Source organism: Theropithecus gelada, chromosome 17, assembly GCF_003255815.1.
Source record: "Theropithecus gelada isolate Dixy chromosome 17, Tgel_1.0, whole genome shotgun sequence".
NCBI lineage: Eukaryota > Metazoa > Chordata > Mammalia > Primates > Cercopithecidae > Theropithecus > Theropithecus gelada.
This window is the reverse complement of record NC_037685.1, coordinates 76,057,350-76,084,138: the sequence shown is the minus strand read 5'-3', so window position 1 is coordinate 76,084,138 and position 26,789 is coordinate 76,057,350. Positions and strand designations below refer to the sequence as shown.

The 26,789-nt window shown below is 42.6% G+C and overlaps 2 protein-coding genes across 3 annotated transcripts in view; one reads left to right on the top strand and one right to left on the bottom strand.

Moving 5' to 3' along the window:
- The window catches only part of GPALPP1 (GPALPP motifs containing 1), a 45,550-nt gene extending 27,966 nt beyond the window's left edge, over window positions 1-17,584 (bottom strand). For both annotated transcript variants that reach the window (XM_025364570.1, XM_025364569.1), the window contains exons 1-2: window positions 17,372-17,584; window positions 1,006-1,138 (exon numbers count right to left, since the gene is read on the bottom strand). Coding sequence is in view for 1 of the 2 variants with exons in the window: in XM_025364569.1 (XP_025220354.1) it covers window positions 1,006-1,138; window positions 17,372-17,459 (221 nt within the window). In the remaining variant the exon portion in view is untranslated. The remainder of the gene's footprint in view (window positions 1-1,005; window positions 1,139-17,371) is intronic.
- The window catches only part of NUFIP1 (NUFIP1, FMR1 interacting protein 1), a 52,037-nt gene continuing 42,778 nt past the window's right edge, over window positions 17,531-26,789 (top strand). Inside the window, exons 1-4 of the mRNA XM_025364568.1 lie at window positions 17,531-18,090; window positions 24,415-24,497; window positions 25,769-25,867; window positions 26,648-26,710. Coding sequence (XP_025220353.1) covers window positions 17,679-18,090; window positions 24,415-24,497; window positions 25,769-25,867; window positions 26,648-26,710 — 657 coding nt within the window. The 5' untranslated portion in view covers window positions 17,531-17,678. The remainder of the gene's footprint in view (window positions 18,091-24,414; window positions 24,498-25,768; window positions 25,868-26,647; window positions 26,711-26,789) is intronic.

The window sequence follows — 26,789 nt, the reverse complement described above, 5'->3', positions numbered from 1 at the left end:
ATCTCATTTACATAGACCCATAGTGGTAAGGCTAGATTAGAAGAAAATCATTCAGCTGGGTGCGATGGCTCACGCCTGTAATCCCAGCACCTTGGGAGGCCGAGGCGGGCAGATCACTTGGGGTCAGGAGTTCAAGACCAGCCTGGCCAACATGGTGAAACTCTGTCTCTACTAAAAAATACAAAAATTAGCCAGGTATGGTGGCACACGCCTGTAGGTTCAGCTACTTGGAAGGCTGAGACAGGAGAATCACTTGAACTTAGGACAGAGGCTACAGTGAGCCGAGATCATGCCACCGGATTCCAGTCTGGGCTACAGAGCGAGACTTCGTCTCAAAAAAAAAAAAAAGAAAAAGAAGAAATCATTAGTTTATTTAAAGAAAACATATACTGCATATATAATTTTAAGAAGAAATTCTATGGTTTATGTGCCTACTTCATCACTTCAATGACATCTTAAGAAAAATCCTTTATGTAAGAATTTTATTGGCTGGTGTGGTGGCTCATGCTTATTATCCCAGCACTGTGAGGCTGAGGCAGGCAGATCACTTGAGTCCAGGAGTTTGAGACCAGCCTGAGCAACATGATGAAACCCCATCTCTACGAAAAATACCCAAAAAATCTACAAAAAATACAAAAATTTGCTGGGCGCCTGTGGTGTGGTCCCAGCTTCTCAGGAGACTGAGGTGGGAGAATCGCTTGAGCTTGGAAGGCAGAGGCTGCAGTGAGCCAAGATCATGCCACTTCACCCCAGTGTGTGCCAGAGTGAGCCCCTGTCTCAGGGAAAAAAATATATATATTGAAATTCTAGATATCTCTATAGCTGCACCCTACTAGAATAAATTTCTTTGTAAAAGGTATAGTTCAGGATGAAATGCCATACAAAATGATTTCTCCCTGTGCTGTATAAATGGAAATTTGATATCCCCTTATTAGTTATCTGTTCCAGCCAACTTATACTAGCTCTGAAGTTTGGTCTATCATTTAATTTAATTAAATGACTGACCTTGCAGTGGGACCAGTGTCATCTTCTTCAGATTCTTGATTTCCTTCTTCGTACAAAGAACTACTGTCTTCATCGCTGTCCGATGAATCTGAACTACTGCTTTTATAATTAGGGGGCAGAGCTGGTCCTGCAACTAAAGAAGATTTGTTGTTTGTCATCACTAGCCACTACTGTTTCAGTGAACCCTTCTAGCTGATATTTCCACTTTCTTTTCTGAAATAAACAGCACTGGCTGTCTATCATTTATTATTCGCTTTAATTTCACTTGCTGTTTTGTGTATGGTAGTTTTGTCTTTCCAGCTCTAGGAAGGCAGAAATTATGTCTTACACAATCTCTTTCATGAGATTCACAAAAGCTTTGTTAATATCTGAACTTATAAACCCAAACTTATAGCAATAGCATGTAATTTCCTTGATAACGTGCAGTTTTTGCATTGGTTGGTGCACCTGCCAAAAACAAAAAACAAAAAAACGGCTTCATGATTTTTTTTTTCTTACAGACAGCTTAAGGTAGAATCACTACTTTAAAAAAAAAAAAAAATCTTTCCTGGTATCCCCATATTTCTTGGTTAGTTTTCTTTTTGAGATGATTTTCCAAGCAGAAATAAAATTAGAGTCACTCTAAGTTTTACTGCTTGCCAACAGAGATACAGGGAAGAGAATGAGGCTGCACTGTAATGGGGATGTTAGGGAGAGTGGTAAAGGTCTTCTAGGTCCATTTATCAGGATGACTTGCTCTCACTTTACATCTCAGCAAAATGACAAATTACTGCATGGTGTCACTGCAGTGTCATGATGTCACTGATGATGTCACACAGACACCACTGTCCAGGTTGATCCTAAATAGTGATGTTAAAAGGCTACTGTCATAGTTCCCAAGGTTGGATATTTATCAGACTCCCTAAAATATATATATATATATTTTTTTAAAGATTCACAGGCCCTTTTCTCAGATATTCTGACCCAGTTGGCCTGGAGGAGGGCCTGGAAACATGACTTTCCAAAGAGTATTCTGGGTATGCCATTCATTCAATATTATAATAATAGTAATATTTGTTGCTACAAAAACTTAAGTGTAATAAATAAAAAAACAAATAACATGGTTTGAGTTCTTAGGTGTTATGAATTGTTTTAAGAGACATACACATTATTCTATTTAATTCCGATAACAATCCTATGAGGGAGGTATTATTTCTATTTTACAGATGAAGAAACTGAGGCAGAGAATTGTTAAGTGACTTGCCTAACTTCATACAACTAAAGAGTGGGGCTGGGATATGAACCCAGGAGTCTGATTTCAAAGCCTGTATCCTTAACCACTATATAGCCAATATTCAATAGTCAGCAACCATCCATCCAGCAACAGTTATTAAGTAAATACTTATAGAGAAACAAACATTAAAAGAATTAAGATCAATTCAGATATTGTAAGTGCTGCTATGAAAATAGGAAAAAGGTGACACTGTATATGTGGGAGAGTAATTTTAAAGACAGTGGTAAGGCAAAAATCTCTCTGAGAAAAAGACATTTGAGTGGAGACTTAAATGATGAGATGACAGGCACCATGGACAGAGGAACAGCCAGTGCAAAACTCCTATGCAGGGAGCAAGCCTGATGTCCTTGAGGGAGAAAAAGGCCAGTGTGGCTTAAGAAAAGCAAAATGACAAGCTCGAGTTGGATGGTATAGAGGGGCCAGACCCTATGCTTTGGAGTCAGACTCTGTGCTTTGAATTCCAGGTTGGCCACTTACTAGCTGTGTGATTTGGATAAGTTACTTAACCTTCCTATTACACTCTTGCTTTGTAAAATAAGGTTAATAATAGTTTCAACCTCACAGGACTGTTGTGAAGATTACATCAGTTAATATATGCAAAGCACCTAACAAAGTCTTTGGCATATAGCAAGTGCTCAATAAATGCTAGTATAGGCTACAATAAGGAGTTTGGACTTCCCTTTCCCTTTCCATTTTCTGTTCCCTTTCCCTAAGAGGCAAGATCTCACTGTGTTGTCCAGGTTGGAGGGCAGCGGCTATTCATGGGTGCGATCCCACTGCTGACCAACATGAGAGTTTTCACATGCTTTGTTTCTGACCCGGGCTGGTTCACCCCTCCTTAGGGCAATCTGGTGGTCCTTCACTCCCGGAGGTCACCATACTGATGTTGAACTTAGCGTGGACACCAGATTGCATAGCGTACTATAGCCCAGAACTCCTGGACTCAAGTGATCCTCCTGCCTCAGCTTCCTGAGTACCTGGGACTACAGGCATGCACCACCACATCCAGCAGGAGTTTGGACTTTTAATTACAACAGGCAGTCATTGGGAGGTTGTGGGTCAGGAGAGACATGATATGAATTACCAAACAAACAAAAAAACTGTCTACTTATGGACAATACACAAGAGAGATCAGCAACAGGGGATATGCATTAGAAAGCTGATAAAAAATGGTTTGGCCAGGTGTGGTGGCTCACACCTGTAATCCCAGCACTTTGGGAGGCCGAGGTGGGTGGATCACCCGAGGTCAGGAGTTCAGGACCAGCCTGGGCAACATGGTGAAACCCTGTCTCTACTAAAAATACAAAATTAGCTGGGCGTGGTGGCGTGCGTCTGTAATCCCAGCTACTTGGGAGGCTGAGGCAGGTGAATTGCTTGAACCCCGGCAGTGGAGGTTGCAGTGAGCCGGGATCACGCCATTGCACTCCAGCCTGGGCGACAGAGCGAGGCTCCATCTAAAAAAAAAAAAGAAGAAAAAAAAGGTTTGATTTGCAACATACTCTGATGGAAGGGCAAAGAGGACTGCTAATGGTTTGGATGTTAGAGTGAGAAGAAAAAAAAAGGAACCAAGGACCAAGGATAGGTCTTAGGTTTTGTGCCTGACTAGCTAGGCAGCTGGATGGCAATGCTATTCTCTAATATGGAGAAGGCTGGGAAGAAAATAGGCTGGGAGGGGAGAATTGAGAGTTTGTTTTTCACGTTTTAAGTTTCATACAGCCTTAAAAATTTAGGTGGTGCTATCAGTGGCACTTGGGCATACTAGGGTGTATAGGGTGTGTAAGTCCGTTCTCACGCTGCTATGAAGAAATACCTGAGACTGAGTAATTTATAAAGGAAAGAGGTTTAATTGACCCACAGCTCAGCACGGTTGCGGAGGCCTCAGGAAACTTACAATTATGGTGGAAGGGGAAGCAAACACATCCTTCTTCACATGGCAGGAGGAAGGAGAAGTGTGGAGAGAAAGGGGGAAAACTTGTAAAACTATCAGATCTCATGAGAACTCACTCACTATCCCAAGAACAGCATGAGTGTAACCACCACCATGATTCAATTACCTCCCACCAGGTCCCTCCCACAACATGTAGGGATTATGGAAACTACAATTCAGGATGAGATTTGGGTGGGGACACAGCCAAACATTATCACAGTATAAAGCTCAGGGGAGAAACTAAGGCTAGTTTTGGAATCACCAGCCTATTAAAAAATTTTTTTTCCTATCTCTCTTGGTGCATTACTATAGAACAGGTACATAACATGCCTTAGAAAAGAATAACTAAGGCATGCTGCGTTACAGCAAAAAGAGGAAAACATCAAGCATCATGGATGGGATTCCTGTCTCCAACTGCTGTTTAGGGTTTCCTGAAGAAGACTTAATGTCTTAGTATATAAGTGTTCCCCAGTTATAAATAGAGACTATATGTGACCTCTAACCTCACTGAATAATGTGGCCCCATAGGAGTGATTGTCTCTTTTTATCTTCTTGATTCTAATACATTAAAGAGGGAAGATATATTTTTCCCTCTTCTGCTTCTTTCTCTTCTTATATATGACTGCTATCAATGTATTTTATCTATCAATTGTATACTATTGGCCAATTTTGGATAGGTGTATATCAAGAAAAAATTTTATTATTGTTTTATATATTTTAAGCAATTAGATGTGTAATATTGTCTAAATATGTGCTGTTCTTGGTATTATAACATACATACATACATTTTATTTATTTATGTATTCATTCACTCATTTATTTATTTATTTAGTGATGGGGTCTTGCTCTGTTTCCTGGGTTAGAAAGCAGTGATCTGATTATGGCTCACTGTAACCTCAAACTCCTGGACTCAAGCGATCCTCCCATCTCAGCCTCCTGCATGGCTAGGACTATAGGTGTCTGCCACCATGCACAGATAATTTTGAAATTTTAGTTTATTTATTTTTTTAAGACCAGGGTCTCGCTATGTTGTCCAGCTTAGTCTTGAACTCTTGGCCTCAAGTGATCTTTCTGCCTTGGCCTCCCAAAGCACTGGGATTACAGGCATGAGCCACCACACCTGGTGCTATTACAACTAAAAAATTGCCTTGGATTTTTAAAGAAACAAATGGGTATACATTTTTTAAAAAGATAATAAGCAGATGAAGATAAAACTCATCTAAGAAAACCTGGCCTTTTAAAAATAATCACAGGAAAAATAGTATAAAAAAGTAACATTTAGCACATAGTACCATTAATTTCTATTTGAGTTATGTCAAAATAAACAACTGTTTCATCACGAAATGACAGAATACTGAGATGGCGATATAAAAAAGAAAAAAGAGGCCAGGCACGGTGGCTCATGCCTGTAATCCCAGCACTTTGGGAGGCCGTGGCAGGCAGATCATAAGGTCAAGAGATCGAGACCATCCTGGCCAACATGGTGAAACCCCGTCGGTACTAAAAATAAAAAAATTAGCTGGGCGTGGTGGCGCGTGCTTGTAGTCCCAGCTACTCAGGAGGCTGAGGAAGGAGAATCACTTGAACCCAGGAGGCGGACGTTGCTGTCAGCCAAGATCATGCCACTGCACTCCAGCCTGGTGACAGAGCAAGACTCTGTCTCAAAAAAAAAAAAAAAGAAAAAAGAGAAGAATATTAAAAGTATCAGTCAGTATACATCACAATACAGACCTCCTAATAAAAGTAAGGACATGTCTGGCTTCACTTTTTTATAGATAGATATCCTTCTGAACTATGAATAATCTGAAAAAACTATTTTGGGAACATGTAATGAACTATTCCATATCTCTCCTAAAGCAGTGATGCTTGTCATCATTAAGGAGGCTTTCCTATTGCAATGATAATTTTCCAAACAGATTATAAATTCCATGAGAACAGGAGTTATGCCTTCCTTATATTTCACTTTATTTCCCTTTTCATATCACACAGAATTACGCATACAAAAAAATGAAGTCAGTATAATACATAAAATCTCATTACAGATCAGCATTAACAGATGAACATCTGCAATTGATTTTGATGACTAGGAATGCTAACTTGAACCCTGATGAAATGATATGTCACTTCCCCAAAACCAATTCTATTCTTCTCATATTTATCTCATGTAGACCTGTATTACAAAAAAAATTATATGGTATTATGTTTTGGATTGCAACGATAAAATTTTGTGAAGTTTGCTTCCTTCTTGTTATACACATACTTTCACAACCATCTTGATTTTGCCTACTGACCTGCAAAGTCAAAAGTACAGTTGTCCCTTGGTATTCTCGGGAGATTGGTTCCAAGACCAGCTCCCCGGTTTGTAGCTACCAAAATCTGTGGCTATGGCCTTTGTTCCACATCCCTTGAATATTGTACTTTCAATCTAGAGTTGGTTGAACCTGAAGACTGAGAACCCACAGATCTACAGAGTCAACTATATTTACTATCTGGTCCTTTACAAGAAAAGTTTGCTGACCCCATGACATGGTTAAGTCATGCAAATATAAAGAAGGGGCACCCAACCCATCTTTTACAGGCAGTAGGCAGTTAACATCAAAGAATGTTTCCTAGAAGCAGTGATGTAGGGATGGGACCTGAGTTAGCTGGGCAAAGAAGGTGGAGACTGGAGGAAGAGTAGTCCAGGCAGAAAGAAAAGCATCTACAAAAGCCTGAAAGCAAAAGTCACCACATTTAGAAAACTGAAAGGTGTTCAGGATGGTTGGAACCAAGAGAGGATAGAAAGAGCGGCCAAATGTTGCTGTGAGGTCAAGGAAGACTAGGACTGAAAAGGGAGCCTTGAATTGGTGAGAGTCTCAGTGGACTGGTGAGAGAAGAAATGCAATGGGTTAAGGAGAAAACAGAAGACCCAGAGACAGTAAGAAAGAAAAAGGAGCAGCTAGAGGAGGATATGAAGTAGAGTTTTCTTCAAAGATGGGAAAGATTTGAATGTTTTGGTTAAATGCTAAGGGCAGATGGCCCTAAGGACAGGGAAGGGAGTCAGAGTAAAAATGGAAGGATTAGCTTTAGAAGGAAGCAGTATACCTCTTCCATTGTTACCAAAGGGCAGACAAAAAGCTTGGCATGGATTCAGGAAAGTTTTTAGCTATAGTAACAGAAAATTGAGGAAGTTCTCTTATGATGGCATTTACTTGTTCAATGAAGTAGACAGAAAAATACAATTTTAGAAGACAGGGAAAGTTTTAAAAAGCCATGGTTGCAGATTGGGGAAGAGAAGGGAGGTGAAGCCTGTGAAGATTACTGGACAGACCTATGGACCCAGTTAGGGAACAGGCTAACTTTTAGCAGCATGAGTTCGTGGAGGCATGAGGTTTCTTCTAGCAGCACTAGGCAGCCTGGCTGGAGGCTCACAAAGGGTAAACACTTGCACTGATCCAGGGCTGGGCTTTCGTTAGACGGGTTTGGCAGAATACCCAATGGGATAAAGCAGTTGAGAGCACCAGCAAGCGAGTGGATGAATGGATGGACCATGGCGTCTAACAGGAGTAGGGATGTAAGCACTCCTCTCAGATAGAAGTGCTTAAGGATAGAAGTACTTAGGGATGCAAGGCTCAATGAGGTTAAAAAACAAAAATAAAAAGCAAATGAAATGGGAGTAACTTGAGTGGGAACAATGAATGAATAAGGGGTTCTTGCCGAGAATGAGATTTGAATTTAAGTTTTTGGAGCTGGAGTAGGGTAGACTCCCTACTCCAGCTTCAAATGTAGGTGAAATTAGTGGAGGTGAAGGTCACTGCAGATAAGGAGACTGGAGTTAAGAGTCAGAATGGCCAAGGCTCCACTCAGCTTCCACAGAACAGAATATGGAGTGTGTGGACCACTCTTGAGAAAATATTTGCACCGCAGGGTTTCTAATGACATGACTTCAGGGTCATTTTCCAGCAGTCAATTTTCAGAGTATTCAAATGAAGTTAACTTGTTCCATCTCAGACCTGTGTGCTCCCTCTCTCCTCTTTACTCTGGTCATGCTTGTCAGATCTTTCTGGGACAGCAGAATGTGAGGAACACAGGGCAGATATCAGACTGGATTCAGGAATCCTCACTTGAAGGTAATCCTGACACCTGCTACAACATGGATGAACCTTAAGGACATTATGCTAAGCCAGTCCAAATAAAAGGACATTATGCTAAGCCAGTCCAAATAAAAGTCCAAATAAGCCAGTCCAAAAAAAAAGAAAAAGACAAATACTGTACGATTCCACTCAAATGATGTACTTAGAGTAGTCAAATTCGTAGAGACGGAAAATAGAACAGTGCTTATCAGGAGCTGGAGGGGGAAATGAGGAGTTATTGCTTAATGAGTACAGAGTTTCTTTCTGTTTTATAAGATGAAAAGAGATGTGGATATGGTGGTAATAGTTGCTCAACCATCTGAATATATTTAATGCCACTGAACTGTACATTTAAAGATGGTTAAGACGGTAAATTTCATGTTATGTATATTTTATCACAATTTGTAAAAACTGAAAAAAAAAAAAAAAAAGAGGCTGGGCACAGTGGCTCATGCCTATAATCCCAGCACTTTGGGAGGCTGAGGCGGGTGGATCACTTGAGCCCAGGAGTTTGAGACCAGCCTGGCCAACATGGTGAAACCCTGTCTCTACTAAAAATAAAAAAATCAGCCAGGTGTGGTGGCACACGCCTGTAATCTCAGCTAGTTGGGAGGCTGATGCAGGAGAATCACTTGAACCAGGAAGCAGAGGTTGCAGTGAGCTGAGATCATGCCGCTGCACTCCAGCCTGGTTGACAGTGAGACTGTTTACAAAAAAAAAAAAAAAGGCCAGGCAAGGTGGCTCAAGCCTGTAATCTCAGCACTTTGGGAGGCCGCTGAGGTGGGCGGATCACCCAAGGTCAGGTGTTCGAGACTAGCCTGGCTAACATGGTGAAACTCCATCTCTACTAAAAATGCAAAAATTAGCTGGGCGTTGTGGCGGGCACCTGTAGTCCCAGCTACCTGGGAGGCTGGGGCAGGAGAATGGCATGAACCTGGGAGGCGGGCTTGCAATGAGCTGAGATAGCGTCACTGAACTCCAGCCTGGGTGACAAAGCAAAACTCTGTCTCAAAAACAAAAACAAAAACAAACAAACAAACAAAATCCCCTTCCCCGCCAGCCATTAGGTTTCTTCCAGACTCCATACAAAGGATTATGGTTAGCTGCATTCGTGCAGGTCCTGGCTTCCCCAACCCCCATAAATCCTGGGCCCCTCTTAAGGAATTTTTTTTTTTTTTGAGACAACGTCTTGTTCTAACTCTCAGGCTGGAGTGCAGTGGTGTGATCACAGCTCACTGCAACCTCAAACTCCTGGGCTCAAGCAATCCTCTTGCCTCAGCCCCCGGAGTAGTTGAGACTGCATGTGCATGCTACCACACCTGGCTAATTTCTACATTTTTAGTAGAGATGAGGTCTTACTATGTTGTCTAGCTGTTCTTGACGTCCCGGGCTCAAGTGATCCTCCCACCTTAGCCTCCCAAAGTGCTGGGATTATAGGCATGAGCCACTGTGCCTGGCCAGAATTTTTACTCTGTCCTCTAGTCAGCCAAAAGGAATCTACTGAGTACCTGCTTTGTGCTGGGTACCCTGCTAGTATTGGGGATTACAGAGGCTTAGCATGTGGTTCCTTTCCTCATGGTTTAGTGGGCAAACCAGCAAACAATCCAGCATAATAACTGCAGATAGAGAAAGCCACGTGTGCTCCCATCCCTCACCACAAACACTGTGGTCTTGGCAACAGCAGGACCACAACCAGCAGCAGCAGCTGGGAGCTTGTCAGAAATGCAGAATCTCAGGCCTCACCCACATCACCTGAATCAGAGTTGGCATCTTAACAAGATCTGTGGGTAATCCACGTACATGTTCAAGTTTAAGGTGCACTGCTACAGAAGACAGAAATAGGGTGACCAACGGTGCTGGTTTGCTTGGGATTGAAGGGCTTCTTGGGATGTGGCATTTTTACTGCTAAAACTGGGACAGTCCCAGGGACGGAGGGGGTAATTTAGTCTTTGCTCCTGAACTTGGAATACATTAAAATCCTGACGGGGAGGAAAGAAGAGACCGGCTAGGACATTGAAAGATTTGTTTTAGAAGTTCATGTCCTTTTTTAAAGATTCTGATAGGAACTCTCATCAGGAATCATTGAACAAAGATGTCAGATAAGCATCTAAGTTCTTATATAAAAATCTTCACCCCATGGGTGGGAATATCATCACTTAAAAGAGAGAATAGAGTATATATATTAAAAAAGAGAGCTTAGGAGTCAGCTTTCAGAATCTTTAACACCTGAAGGTTTAATCGAAGATAAACTATTCGAGATGAAGAGGAGCTGCGCAAAGAGAAGACAAAAATGAGGGGAGTATGGTATCACAGAAACCGACAGAAGAGAAGGGGTGTGTGTGTGTGTTTGTGTGTGTTTAAAGATAGGGGCTTGCATCTGGGCGCCGTGGCTCATGCCTGTAATCCCAGCACTTTGGGAGGCCAAGGCGGCCGGATCACCTGAGGTCAGGAGTTTGAGACCAGCCTGACCAACATGGAGAAACCCTATTCTACTAAAATACAAAATTAGTCGGGCATGGTGGCGCATGCCTGTAATCCCAGCTACTTGGGAAGGTGAGGCAGGAGAATAGCCTGAACCCGAAAGGTGGAGGTTGCGGTGAGCCGAGATCGCACCATTGCACTCCAGCCTGGGCAACAAGAGCAAAACTCCGTCCCCAAAAAAAAGGGGGGTCTTGCTCTGTGGTCCAGGTTGGAGTGCAGTGGCATGATCCTATCTTCCTGCAGCCTTGGCCTCCTGGGCTTAAGTGATCCTCCCACCTCAACCTCCCAAGTAGCTGGGACTACAGGTGTGCACCACCACACCTAGCTAATTTTTAAATTTTTTTAGTAGAGACGTGGTCTTGCTATGTTGCCCAGGCTGATCTCCAACTTCTGGGCTCAAGAGATGCTCCCACTTCAGTCTCCCAAAGTGCTAGGATTATAGGTGTGAGCTACTGTGCCCAGCTGCAAGAGAGTTTTAAGAAGAGTAGGTAATCTTAAAATACTGTTAAGTAATAAGAGAAAGACGGAAAAAGTTCCATTTGATTTAGCAGCATGGAAGGATCTATATACATATTACACTTGAGTAAAAATGTAAAAAAATAAAATAAAACTTCAGTGACATCTGTTGCTCTTGGAATAGAGACCAAGGTCCTTCATGTGGTCTCTCCAGTCCTCATTTGCCTTCCTGCCAGAATGTGGCCATCCAGGCAGCAGCAGCAGCAGCAGTGATTTCATCTACCCCTCGCTTTCTCTGCTTCTGTTACACGGTCTTCTCTGTTCCTGCTGCCCACTATGTCCCATCCTGCCTTAAAGTCTTCATACATGTTGTTCCCTCAGTTTGAGTGTTCCCTCCCATCCCTTAGTTTCATTCATTTTGCTAGTTTTCAGAGCTCAGTGCAAAACTTAATCTTGGGATTCAGGTGTTATGGGCCTTCTCATGTGATAAACATAAAGTCACACAGTTTTCTAAAATACATGGTTTTCTTCTTAATAAAAGTATTCTTGAAATTATTTATTCGTGTTTTTGTTGTTGTTAACATAGGGTCATTGTGCAGAATATCACATCATATATATCGTTAGATAATTAGAAATGTGAGGCATTGGAGACAGAGCATTTTTGTTTTTAGAAATTAGACTCTAAATTCAAGTTTCTTTTTTTCTTTTTCTTTTTTTGTTGAGACAGGGTCTTACTCTATCATCCAGGCTGGAGTGCCGTGGCATGATCGTAGCTTACTACAACCTCCAACTCCTGGGCTCATGCGATCCTCCCACCTCAGCCTCCCAAGTAGCTGGGACTACAGGCATGCACTACCTGTATTTTTTGTAGGGATGGGGTTTTGCCATGTTGCCCAGGCTGGTCTTGAACTCATTCGATCAAGAATCTGTCTGCCTCAGCTTCCCAAAGTGCTGGGATTACAAGCGTAAACAACCATACCTGGCCCAAGTTTCTTAAAACTAGATGCACAAGCCAATAAGCACATGAAAAGGTGCTCAACATCACTAATTGTTAAGGAAATGCCAATCAAAGCAATGAGATATCACTTCACACCCATTAGGATGACTATTATTTAAAAAAAAAAAAAAAGACAAACAGAAATTAACAAGCAATGGGAGGGTGTGGAGAAGCTGAGACCATTGTACACTACTAGTGGGAACGTAAAATGGTGCAGCTGCTATAGACAACAGTATGCTAGTTCCTCAAATTGTTTTTTGTTTGTTTGTTTGTTTTTGTTTTGTTTTGTTTTGAGACAGAGTCTCGCTCTGTCACCCAGGCTGGAGTGCAGTGGTGCGATCTTGGCTCACTGCAACCTCTACCTCCCAGGTACAAGTGATTCTCATGCCTCAGCCTCCCCAGTAGCTGGGACTACAGGTGCAAGCCACCACACCTGGCTAATTTTTGTATTTTTAGTACAGACGAGGTTTCACCATGTTGGCCAGGCTGGTCTTGACCTCCTGACCTCAGGCGATCCACCTGCCTCGGCCTCCCAAAGTGCTAGGATTACAGGTGTGAGTCACCGTGCCCAGCCTCTCAAAATGTTGGAGAATTACCACATGATCCAGCAATCCCATTTCTGGGTATACGACCAAAAGAAATGAAAGCAGGGACTTGAACAGATTATTTGTACACCCATGTTCATAACAGCATTATTCACAATAGCATACATAGCTACCCAAGGGTCCAGCAACAGATGAATAAACAAAATGTAGTCTGTACAGTATATACTTATATGGAATATTGTTGAGTCTTCAAAAGAAAAGAAATTCTAATGTGCTACAATAAGTGAAGCTTGAAGAAATCATGCTAAGTGAAATAAGCCAGTAACCAAAGGACAAGTACTGTATGATTCCATTAAATGAAGTACCTAGAAGAGTCCAATTAACAGAAAAAGAAAGTAGATGGTGGTTACCAGGGACTGGGGGAGAGGGGAGAATGGAGAATTATTATTTAATGGGTATAGGTTTCAATTTTGAAGGTGAAAATAGTTCTAAGAGATGGATGGTGGTGATGACTGCACAACAACGTGACTGTACCTAAATGCCACTGAACTATATGCTTACAAATGGCTAATATGATAGATATGTATATTTTACCAGAATAAACAAGAAAAAAAACCAGATGCATATATATGGTTGCCTGATGGAAGGTGATAGTGGAGAAAGGATGGTCTGTTCAATAAATGGTGCCAGGATGCCCTTACGGGGCAAATAATTTTCATCCCTATCTCACACCACACACAAACATCAATTCCAGATGAATTGCAAATATAAATGTGAAAGCTGAAACAATAATGCTTTTAGAAGAAAACATAGAACAGCTTTATAACCTTGGGGTGGGCAAGATACCTTAAATAGGGTGCAAAAAATTCTACCGTAAAAGAAGAAAATTAAAAGTCAGAATATATTAAAATTAAAAACTTACGTTAATCAAAACATACCAACATGAGTGAAAAAACAACCACAGAATTAGAGAAGGTATTTCTGATACACCTATCTGGAAAATGACTCATATCCAGACTATAAAAAGAACTCTATAAATCAATATGAAGACAGATAATTCAATGGAAAAATAAGCAAAAGACCGAACACAGCATGTATCCATATGGTCAAATAACACATGAAAAGGTGGTCAATTTCATTTGTCACCAGGGAAATACAAATTAAAACTACCAAGAGATATTGCTACAAACCACCGGATTTAAAAGAAAAAACTATTAGAATGTGGAACAACTAGAATTCTCATACACGCTGAGAACTTTGGTGACTTTGGAAGGTGGGAGTATCCACCATAAGACATATACTACAATGCAGAGCAGCACATTTTATAACAGCCTCCAAATGGAAATTACTCAAATGTCCATCCAATGTAAAATGGATTGCAGAACATTCATCCAATGGATGACTATATAGCAATGTAAAGAAACAACCTATAATCATTCTATTTGTTTAAAGACCAGATTATGAACTTCAACAATCTATAATAATGCTAATCTACATCAATGAATCTCACAAAGTAATATAGTACCAAGATAGGAAGCCAGTTATGAAAGAGAAAACATGCAGTTACCCTTTGGTTGTAGGAGGGGTGGTGATGCAGGTAGTAACTGAAAGATGGTCCAAGTGCAGCTTCTATGGTGTGATATACTGGATGTGAAAACCATTGGTACTGGTAAGCTTCTTAAAAATCCAGATAGATGAAATAAAAATTATATGTGAAGATTTTTTGGCAACTGTTTTAGGTTCAGCCATCTAGGAGGTTATGAAGGGAATGGAATTATAGCAGGGGGGATTATGCGTTAAAAATGACACACTATGTGTAAGATACTGTGCTTGACGAAGAGCAGTCATTCAACATACATATACGAAGAATTTTTTGTTTTTTTTTTTTGAGACAGAGTCTCACTCTGTCGCCAGGCTGGAGTGCAGTGGCGCAATCTCAGCTCACTGCAACCTCCGCCTCCCGGGTTCAAGTCATTCTCCTGTCTCAGCCTCCAGAGTAGTTGGGACTACAAGTATGCGCCACCATGCCTGGCTGATTTTCGTATTTTTAGTAGAGACGGGGTTTCACCATGTTGGCCGGAATCGTCTTGATCTCTCACCCCGAGATCCACCGGCCTTGGCCTCCCAAAGTGCTGGGATTACAGGTGTGAGCCACCGCGCCTGGCCCCAGAATCTTTTATGTGCCAGGCAGGTTGTAATGCAACTCCTTCAAGTAGAGGGCAATACACATATTACACATGCACGGCGTTAAGTGCTGGGGGAAGCGGAGAACTAACACATAAAAGAAACAGAAGAGAGCAGACAAAGAAAGATGTACTTGACATAAAAGCTGGTAGAATGATGGAAGCAACCATAACAGAATTATCTATGCAGGAGTTGGTGGTTGCTTATCTGCAAATCCTGCCTTGGTTTAAAATCAGGGAATATGGGCCGGGTGTGGCAGCTCGCGCCTGTAATCCCAGCACTTTGGGAAGCTGGGGTGGGCGGATCGCCTGAGGTCGGGAGTTGGAGACCAGCCTGGCCAACATGGGGAAACCCCCTCTCTACTACAAATACAAAATTAGTTGGGCGCAGTGGCGTGCGCCTGTAATCCCAGGTACTCAGGAGGTTGAGGCAGAAGAATTGCTTAAACCCGGGAAGTGGAGGTTGCAGTGAGATGGGATTGTGCCATTGCACTCCAGCCTGGGCGACAGAGTGAGCCTCCGTCTCCAAAAAAAAAAAAAAAAAAAAAAAAATCAGGGAATGTGGTGAACCAGCAACAACATACACATAGGAACCCAACTAGCTAAATTGGTTAACCACACCTTTATTCAACCTTGGTCGAATGGAACTTTTCTTGCTAAAATAAAATCACTATTTATTTATTTATTTATTTATTTATTTTGAGACAGAGTCTCGCTGAGTTGCCCAGGCTGGAGTGCAATGGCGCGATCTCAGCTCATTGCAACCTCTGCCTCCAGGTTCAAGCGATTCTCCTGCCTCAGCCTCCTGAGTAGCTGGGATTATAGGTGCATGCCACCACGCCCAGCTATTTCTAGTAGAGATGGGGTTTCACCATGTTGGCCAGGCTGGTCTCGAACTCCTAACCTCATGATCCGCCCACCTCAGCCTCCCAAAGCGCTGGATCACAGGCGTGAGCCACTGTGCCTGGCCTTATTTTATTTTTTTTAAAGCTATCTCCTACAGGAAGGAACGCATAATTTTTTATTTTTACTTTTTTTTTTTTTTTTTTTTTTTTGAGACTCTCGTTCGGTCGCCCAGGCTGGAGTGCAGTGGCGCTCTTGGCTCACTGCAACCTCCGCCTCCTGGGTTCAAGCGATTCTCCTGCCTCAGCCTCCCGAGTAGCTGGGATTACAGGCGCCTGCCACCACGTCTGGCTAATTTTTGTACTTTTAGTAGAGGTGGGGTTTCACCACGTTGGCCAGTCTGGTCTCGAACTCCTGAGTTCAAGTGATCCGCCCGCCTTGGCCTCCCAAAGTGCTGAGATTACAGGCTTGTGCCACCTCGCCCGGCTGGAAAGCATAATTTTCAAAATGGTTATAACAGAAATTAGATTGGAAAGGGGCCTGTAGTAGAAACATGACCTCCGGGTAGACCAGGAAGAAAAATTAGATTCAGAAATGGCAGGGCTACTCTTTCAGCTTTACTCTTCTCCAACTGGGTTGTCGGTGCTAGTCCACAAATGTGAATAAACATTAAAGCAGATAGGTATGCATGGCGGAATCTGAGAAGCATTCGTTTCGTATATACAAAGTGCCTGTTGCGTGTTCAGGTAGAAGACCATAGTGCAATGGTGGAGACAGATTATGTCGACAAATTATTCAAATATAGTGTACCAAATATGCAATGTAATTAGGAAAAAACCCGAGGGCAAAAAGAAAGGCGTGACAATGCTTTGGGGAATTTGGAAAGGTTTTATTGGTATGACATTTAAGTTGGGCCTTGAAGGATAGGGAGATGTTTGTCAGTTATGTTTAGAAATGTAACCAGAGGAAGCCCAGAAGCCTAGAGCGTTAAGGAACTGCGCAGCAACTCAGGCTGGATTGAGTACTGGGCTGATGTGTCAGGTGCAATAACAGAATGAGAGGCAAGGAAAGCAGGTCGGGGGCTGGAGAGAACAGGATCTGCAAGGTTCTTGTAAATCAGAAGGCAATGTGGCACAGAGGTTAGGAGAAACGCTTCCTTCTAAGTCGCGCTCCATCACTTGCTAGCAGTATGATCTACGCTGGCATGGGCTTGGGCGTACCCATTTGCAACATGGGAAAATAGTCTTTTCCTTATACGGCTTAAATGACTGAATGGGTATCAGTCAGTTAGGGCAGCGCAGCTCTTATTAAGCGCTAAATGAGAATGTATTATCATCACGAAGCCAAATCACGCAAAAGCTCGGTTTCTAGGAGGGTCCCCCAGCCTCCTCCCCACTGCTACCGTTAGGGAAAAAAAGTTCTCTCGGGTCGGGCCGCGCCCACTCCCCACTCCTCAGCCCTCCTAGGCCTCCGACTTTCTTCAGCGAGCAGGGCCGGCCCAGGGAGGGGGTAGATGGGCCTGGTGGGCAGCGGAGACGCAGCCGCTTACCAGGGCTCGGGTCCCGCTCTTCGTCCTCCGCTGTTCCGCGGGCCTTGAAGCCGGGCGGCAGGGCCGGTCCGATTAGGTCTCTTGCCATCCGCGGTGGCTGACACTGGTCACAGATACGAGTCTATCCACGAACGTCAAAACTACCCAAATGGAATCCCGCGATCAGCAGCAAAGAATGGAAGGCTTCCCGACGCCGACCAATGACGTAAGGCCTGTGGTTGGCTGAGCGGCGTAGTTCACCGTAAAGGAAGTGACGCCTAATGCTTGCTCCACAGTCGCGTGCTAGACTCCGGACCCGGCAGGTGGTATGGCTGAGCCGGCTAGTGATTTCGTGACTCCTACCGGGTGGCGTGCGTCTCCCGAGCTGACTCCCACGTTAGGGCCGCTGAGCGACACTGCCCCGCCACGGGACAGCTGGGTGTTCTGGGCAATGCTGCCGCCGCCGCCACCACCGCTTACGTCCTCGCTTCCCGCGGCCGGGTCAAAGCCTTCCTCTGAGTCGCAGCCCCCCATGGAGGCCCAGTCTCTTCCTGGGGCGCCGCCCCCCTTCGACGCCCAGATTCTTCCCGGGGCGCAACCCCCTTTCGACGCCCAGTCCCCTCTTGATTCTCAACCTCAACCCAACGGCCAACCTTGGAATTTCCACGCTTCGACATCATGGTATTGGAGACAGTCTTCTGATAGGTTTCCTCGGCATCAGAAGTCCTTCAACCCTCCAGGTAGGCTATTTTTCCACGTGGGTCAACCCCTTTACCTTTTTTCCCCGTTCTTTCCTCTCCCCTTTCTCCGTTTCCTCACTCCACTCTGCCTTGCCTCTGCACTCTTGGAGTCTGGTCGTTAGTATCTCAAAATATATCTGATTGGAATGTTTTCCTGTTGCCTGTTAATTCCATTTAGCAGTTGTTTATTGAATTCCAACTATGTACCAGAATTTAGGTATATAGCAGTGAGCAGAACATACAAAAAATATTACGGAGCTTAATATTAATATCTCTCTTGTGTAGGAAGACAGACAATAAACAAAATAAAATATTGTGCATTAGAAGGTTAAGAGTGCAGTGGAGAGAGATAAAACAAAGAAGAATGGTAAGTAGTGCAGGGTTTTCTTTTTTTTTTTTCTTTTCTTTTTTGGAGACAGAGTGCCTCTGTCGCCCGGGGTGGAGTGAAGAGTAGCGCGATCTACTTCACTCCAGCCTATGCAATCTGCAGAGAGGCTCACTGCAACCTCTGCCGGGTTCAAGCAATTCTCGTGCGTCAAACTCCCGAGTAGCTGGGACTACAGGCCCGCGCCACCACGCCTGGCTAATTTTTTGTATTTTTAGTAGAGATGGGGTTGCGCCGTGTTGGCCAGGCCTGTCTCGAACTCCTGAGCTCAGGCATCCGCCCGTTTCGGCCTCCCAGAGTGTTGGGATTACAGGCGTGAGCCACCGTGCCCGGCCGGGTATTGCAGTTTTAAATATCATTGTTAGTCATAAGAAAGGTGACATATGAGCGAAGACTTCAGGGAGGTGAGGGATCACAGCTATGCATACATCTGGGAGAATTGGGGTATAGGCAGAAGGAACTGCAAGTGCAAAGGCCTTGAGGCTTAGAAGCTATACATCAAAATGGGAACCAGCGTGGCTACAGAGGACTGAGTCTGGAGTATAATTGTAGAAGATGGGGGAAGAGGGTAAGACCTGGTATGTCTTTGTAGATCGTGGGACTTTGACTTTTACTGTTGTGAGGTGGGTAGTACAGGGGATTAACATGATCTGATTTACTTAAGAGGATTAATGTGTCTGTTGGTGGGAACTGACTGAAAGGGAAACCGGTTAGGAAGCTATTGTAATTACTTGTCTAAATGAGAGACACTGGAGACTTGGACCAAGGTGAAGCCCAAAGGATGGTGAGAAGTAGTTGGATTCTAGATCTAGGGATACCTTGGAGCTCTTGTGGGTTCAGTTACAGACCACTGCCGTAAAGCAAGTCACACAATTTTTTTTTTTTTTTTTGGTTTTCCAGTGCATGTAAAAGTTACGTTTTCCTGCAGATCATATGGGGCAAAAAAGTTATTTTTACATTATACCACAGTCTATTAAGTGTGCAATACCATTATGTCTCAAAAAACAACTTACATACCTTGATTAAAAAATACTTTAGGCTGAGCAGGGTAACTCACACCTATAATCTCGGCACTTTATTTATTTCTGTTTTTAAATTTGTTGAGACAGAGTCTCTGTTGCTCAGGCTGGAGTGCAATGGCGCGATCTTGGCTCACTGCAACCTCCACCTCCAAGGTTCAAGTGATTCTCCTGCCTCAGCCTCCCGAGTAGCTGTTATTACAGGTGTCCACCACCAAGCCTGGCTAATTTTTGTATTTTTAGTAGAGACAAAGTTTCACCATGTTGGCCAGGCTGATCTCAAACTCCTGACCTCAAGCGATCCACCCTCCTTGGCCTCTGAAAGTGCTGGGATTACAAGCGTGAGCCACTGCACCTAGCCTAATCTCAGCAGTTTGAGAGGCAGAGACAAGAGGATTGCTTGAGCCCAGGAGTTTGAGACCTGCCTGGGCAACAAAGTGAGACCCCGTCTCTACAAAAAAAATAAAATTAACCAGGCATAGTGGCATGCCTGTGGTCCCAGGTGCATGGGAGGCTGAGGCAGGAGGATTCCTTGAGCCCAGGAAGTCGAGGCTACTATATCAACTGAGTTTGTATAATATTATAAATCCTTTGTTGTCATTTCAACAGTGTTCACCAGGAGTAGATTCCTCTCAAAAAAGCACTTTCTTTCCTCATCCATAAGAAGCCACTCCTCATCCATTAAAGTTTTACCACGAGATTGCAGCAAATCAGTCACATCTTGTGGCTTTACTTTTTTTTTTTTTTTTTTTTTTTTTGAGACAGTCTCGTTCTGTTGCCCAGGCTGGAGTGCAGTGGCAAGATCTTGGCTCACTGCAAGCTCCATCTCCTGGGTTCATGTCATTCTCCTGCCTCAGCCTCCCAAGTTGCTGGGACTACAGGTGCTGGCCCCCATGCCTGGCTAATTTTTTGTATTTTTACTGGAGGTGGGGTTTCACCGTGTTAGCCAGGATGGTCTCAATCACCTGACCTTGTGATCCACCCGCCTAGGCCTCCCAGAGTGTTGGGATTATAGGCGTGAGCCACTGTGCCCGGCCCCTCCACTTCTAATTCTAGTTCTCTTGCTGTTTCTACTGCATCTGAAGTGACTTCCTCCACTGAAGTCTTGAACTCCTCAAAATCATCTATGAGGGTTGGAATTTCTTCTTTCAAACTCCTGTTAATGTTGTTCTTTTGACCTCCTTCCATAAATCATGAATGTTCTTAATGGTGTCTTGAATAGTGAATCGAAACCTCCTTTCTAGGTTTTTAATCTACTTTGCTGAGATCCATTGGAGGAATCACTATCTATGAATCACTATGAATTTCTTTCAAGAACTTTTCAGCCAGGCACAGTGGCTCACAACTGTGATCCTAGCACTTCAGGAGGCCAGAACAGGAGGATCCCTTGAGCCCAGGAGGTTGAGGTTGCAATGAGCTTTGACTGCACCTTTACATTCCAGCCTGGCTAACAGAGTGAGACCCTTTCTCAGTAGTTGCATTCACAACTTGGCTAGCTGTTTGGCACAAGAGGCCTGGCTTTTAGCTTGTATCAGCTTTCAACATGTCTTCCTCACTAAGCTTAATCATTTCTGGCTTTTGATTTAAAATGAGAGACATGTGACTTCCTTTTGCTTGAACACTTAGAGGCCATGATGGGGTTATTAATTGGCCTACTTTTGAATATTGTGTCTCAGAGGATAGGGAGTCCTGAGGAGAGGGAGAGGAGAAGCACCGGTTGGTGGAGCAGTTAGAACATACACAGCATTTATAAAGTTCACCATCTTATATGGCCATGATTCATGGTGTCTCAAAACAATTAGAGTAGTAGCATCAAAGTATAACAGATGTAATAAAAATGAAAAAGTTTGAAATATTTCGAGGATCATCAAAATGTGACACAGAGACAGCACATTGTTGTTGGAAAAATGGTGCCGATAGACCTGCTTGATGTAGGGTTGCCACAGACCCTTAGCTTGCAAAATCTCAGTAAAATGAAGTGCAGTGAAACAAGGTATGCTTTTATACCTTAAAGGTGCGGACAGCATGATTTACTGAAAGATAGGGTATATGGGATGCAAGATAAAGAGGAGAGAAGGATAATTTAAAGCTTTTTGCCAAGTAATTGGAAGGGTGGAGTTGCTACTAACTGAGATAGGTAAGAATGTAGATGGAGCAGATTTGGAAGGAAGTCCAGGAATTGAAATTGGAATATATTTGTGTCAGGTAGAGATTCTGAATAGGCTTTTAGCTATTAGTCTATACTTTCAGGGGAGATTTGTGGCTGGAGCTATAAATTTGGGTGTTGACACCATATAGATCATATTTCAAGCTACAAGATTGTTCACTTAAAACCTTTCTCCAACTTTGCATAAAATTCAATTCTGCATTAAACTGAATCCAAACAATTAGTGTTTTATTTATTGTTTTATTTTATTTATTTATTTATTTAAATAGAGTCTCTCTCTGTCACCCAGGCTGGACCAGTGGCAGCATCTCAGCTCACTGCAACCTCCACCTCCTGGGTTCAAGGGATCCTTCTGCCTCAGCCTCCTGAGTAGCTGGGACTACAGGCACGCACTACCACGCCTGGCTAATTTTTGTATTTTTAGTAGAGACTGGGTTTCACCATATTGGCCAGGCTGGTCTCGAGCTGCTGACTGCAAGTGATCTGCCCGCCTTGGCCTCCCAAAGCACTGGGAATACAGGAATGAGCCACCCCGCCTGGCCCAGACAGTTAGTGTTTATTGTATGGCAGATGCTGGAAATATGGACTTGGCTAAGTCAGATGAGATATGTTCATAAGTATGAACCAAAATACAATGTGACTGATGATAGAGGCATGTAATAGCTGATTTCAGAATGTAGAGGAAATTGGGAAAAGCTTTTGGAAGAAGTGTCTTAGGAGATGTATAGTATTTGGGAAGAGATGTTTCTTAGGTAGAGAAGGAGGTGTCAATACAAGGCAAGTTCTGGAGATTGCAGGGTTCTGGTGTGACTGAAGCAGAGTATGTAAAAGGTATGGGGGAAGAGTAGGGTAAGAAAGTAAATTAGAATCTCATGGAAGGTCTCTAGGAAGCTGTCTTAGTCCCTATTGTGCTACCATGACAGAGTATGACCTGTTGGGTAATATATAATGAACAGAAATTTATTTGGCTGATAGTTTTGGAGGTTAAGTCCAAGATCAAGTGGCTCTTGAGGACCTTGCTGCATTGTGACATCAAGGAAGGCATCACATGATGAGAGAGAATGAGAGAAGGTCAAACTCATCCTTTATTATTATTACTTTTTGAGACAGGGTCTTGTTCTGTCGCCCAGGCTGGAGTGCAGTGGCACATATACAGTTCACTGCAGCCTCGACCTGCTGGGCTCAAGTGTTTCTCCCATCTCAGCCTCACAAGTAGCTGGGACTACAGGCACACACCACCAAGCCTGGCTAATTTTTGTATTTTTTGTAGAGACAGAGTCTCGCCAGGCTACTCAGGTTGATCTCAAACTCCTGGGCTCAAGTGATCTGCCCACCTTGGCCTCCCAAAGTGTTGGAATTATAAGCGTGAGCCATCATGCCAGCCCCTCCCCCCACTTTTTTTTTTTTTTTTTTTAAGAGACAAGGGGCCAGGTGCAGTGGCTCACGCCTGTAATCCCAGCACTTTGGGAAGCCAAGACACGTGGATCACTTGAGGTCAGGAGTTCGAGACCAGTGTGGCCAACATGGTGAAACCCTGTCTCTACTAAAAAATACAATAATTACCCAGGCGTGGTGGCACATGCCTGCAATCCCAGCTACTCGGGAGGCTGAGGCAGGAGAATCGCTTGAACCTGGGAAGCGGAGGTTGCAGTGAGCCAAGATTGTGCCACCGCACTCTAGGCTGGGCAACAAGAGCAAAACTCCATCTCCCCCCGCCGACCAAAAAATGAATAAATAAATAAGAGACAGGGTCAGCTGGGCGTGGTGGCTTATACCTGTAGTCCCAGGACTTTGGGAGGCTGAGGCAGGCAGATCGGTTGAGGCCAAGAGTGTGAGATCAGCCTGGGCAATGCAGTGAGACCCCATCTCTATAAAAAGAATAATTTTTTAAAAAGAGGCAGAAGCAAGGTCTTGTGCTGTTGCCCAGGCTGGAGTGTAGTGGCATGATCATGGCTTACTGCAGCCTCAAAGTCCTGAGCTCAAGTGATCCTCCCACCTCAGCCTCCACTGCAGCTAGGACTACAGGTGCGTGCCATCATGCCAAGCTAATTTTTAAATTTTTTTGTAGAAATGGGGTCATGTGAGGTTACCTAGGCTGGTCCTGAAGTCCTGGCCTTGTGCAATCCTCCTGCCTCAGCTTCCCAAAGTGCTAGGATTATAGGCATGAGCCACCATGCCTGGCCCATATGCAGATTTTTGAGTCAAGTTGTGACAGGATTGGAGAATTTTTTTTTTTTTTTTTTTTTTGTGTCAGTATGCAAGGTTTGTTGGAAGAGGGGGCTTAGGAACTGGAAGACAATCTACGAGTAATCTGGTGGAAGATCAGAATTTCTGACTTGGGGCATGGTAATAAGAATAGAAAAGTACAGTGGGATTTGAGAGGAGATATATTTCACAAGGTTCTGTTTTCCTGATGTGAAATTGATGCTGAAGGAGCTGTGTTGGGGATTTTACTGGTTACATTTCTGATATTTGAAATAACCGAAGGAATTTCATCAGGTTAGGTTGTCCATTTCTGAACTTTGACGCCTAAAGCATCTGTGGACATATCACACCAGTCTTTGTTTGAAAAATAGTCATTTGGTAGACTAATCTTAATCTTTGTTATTTTGTTTGAACTACTATTCCTCCTAGAAGGGTAGTTTAGCAGTGTTTTTACTGAAATATTTGTAACATACTATAGTAGATAAAATTTAATTATAATTTAAATAATTATATTGTTTCAAACGTTTATGGATCTCTTTTTTTTTTAGTTAAACATTCTTATTATCCACGAAAGTATGATGCAAAATTCACAGACTTCAGCTTACCTCCCAGTAAAAAACAGAAAAAAAAGGTATTTGAAAGATGTTCTTGAATTTGACCCCTTGGTCCCTATGTTACTGTTTTATATCTTGCATTTCTGTCATAACTGTCTTCAGTGTTTTGCTTCCATTATTGACACAGTGGAGCCTTGCTATAAAAAGGAATTTTATGGTTAAACATGAATATAGCAAATTATGATTCAAAAATAATATTTACCTAAATTTTTTTTTCTTTTCTGTGGTTTTAAAAATAGCTATATATTTGGTACTTTCATTTTATTTATTTATTTATTTTTTTGAGATGGAGTTTCACTCTGTCGCCCAGGCTGGAGTGCAGTGGTACGATCTTGGCTCACTGCAACCTCCGCCTCCTGGGTTCATGCAATTCTCCTGCCTCAACCTCCCAGAGTAGGTGGGACTGCAGGCGCACACCACTACACCTGGCTAATTTTTGTAGTTTTAGTAGAATTGGGGTTTCACTATGTTGGCTAGGCTGGTCTTGAACTCCTGACCTCAAGTGATCCACCTGCCTCTGCCTCCCAAAGTGCTGGGATTACAGGCATGAGCCAACAAGCCTGGCCATATAGTTGATATTTGAACAACGCAACAGTTAGGGGTGCAGTCAAAAGTTTGTGTATAACTTTTGACTCCTCTAAAACTTAACTACTGATGGCCTACTGTTGACTGGAAGTCTTACCAATAACGTAAATAGTTAGTTAATATATAAATAGAATGGTGTCCACATATATTTTATACTTTCCTAACATACTTAACTATTTCTTTTTTTTCTTTTTTTTTTGATATTTCTAAGGCTATGTGGTTTATCTGTTTTTCCAAATTGTCACAAATCTCCAAAAAAATTTTTGCAATATATTTATTGAAAAAAATCCTTTTATAAGTGGACCCTTGCAGTTCAAACCTGTGTTGTTCAAGGGTCAGCGGTAGTTATTTTTTTCTAAAAGATGAGCTGCTATTTTTACTCTATTTTCAGGTCATTTCAACATATTCTGTACTGAGTCTTAATTAGATAACCAATTTGCAATCTGCTCATAATTTATATTAGCACTATTTGGATTTAAAAAGTTTAAAATTATGCCTGGATTTTACTAATACATTGGTTAGAAACAAAATAAAAGAAAGAAACAGAATAATCTCTTCATTGGAAATATACTCACAAGTTTCTCCCACATGAAAGGGTTATTGGAAACATCGAAATATGTATTACTAGAACAATAGTTATGTTTTTATTGTTGATTAGAGATTTTTCACCAAAAGCCTAATTCCTCTCTGTTTTTGTTTGCAGAAAAGAAAGGAACCAGTTTTTCACTTTTTTTGTGATACCTGTGATCGTGGTTTTAAAAATCAAGAAAAGTATGACAAACACATGTCTGAACATACAAAAGTAGGTTTTCTTAGTTGTCCTGAAACTGATGTAGCAAAGTGGCCTTCTTCTATATGTATATTTGGTAGAAATTCCAAGCTTGTTTTCCTTTAAAGTTTATAGTTTCCATAGAAATATAGTTTGATGACTTAACAGACGGGGGCAGTGACCCTGGGGTTTGAAAGTGGGGATCCCACTGCTTCAGGGAGGAGGTAAGGTGGTAGCAAAGAAGGGAGCTCTGGCAGCTTTTTGTATTTGTGTACCTCTACTGCTTGGGAAGAGGCTGTCGTCCCCTCCAGTTACCTTGTGCATCTTGATGAGTTCTTTCCCCTTTAAGTCTGCCCTTGAACCGTACTGTGTAATGTGGCCGTGCCTGTCACCCTCAAAGGCTGGTCCACACCTTGTCAAGTACTTTCTAGAAAACTTTAACCAAAATGTTTTAAAGGTTAAAAAGGAAGCCTTTGGTTTGGAAAGGTTCTTTTTCTGCTTTTGGGAATGCCCCTCAACTTTAGGAGTCAACATTTCACAGGTTTACCGATGTATGCCTTCACTCAAGTGGAGAAGTAAATAAGATACATTATTGTGCCGTGTACTCTGAGAGTGTCATTCCTTTGCCTAAAGGCAGCCCTGTTTTGGAATCATTTTTGTTTTACTACTGACATAAGTATGCAGAGATAATACCATGTAGATGGGATAACTATGTAATACAGCCAGAATATGTCTGTGTATGTATAGTGGGGTAAATGTAACATGGAAACATTTATTAAATAGTGTTTTTTTTTTTTTTTTTAACTCTTATAGTGCCCTGAAGTAGATTGCTCTTTTACTGCACACGAGAAGATTGTCCAGTTCCATTGGAGAAATGTAAGTTCTGTTTTTTTATCCTATTTTTAAATACATGCTCTTTTTATTTTATTGATCTGTTATCTTCACAACTGTTCAT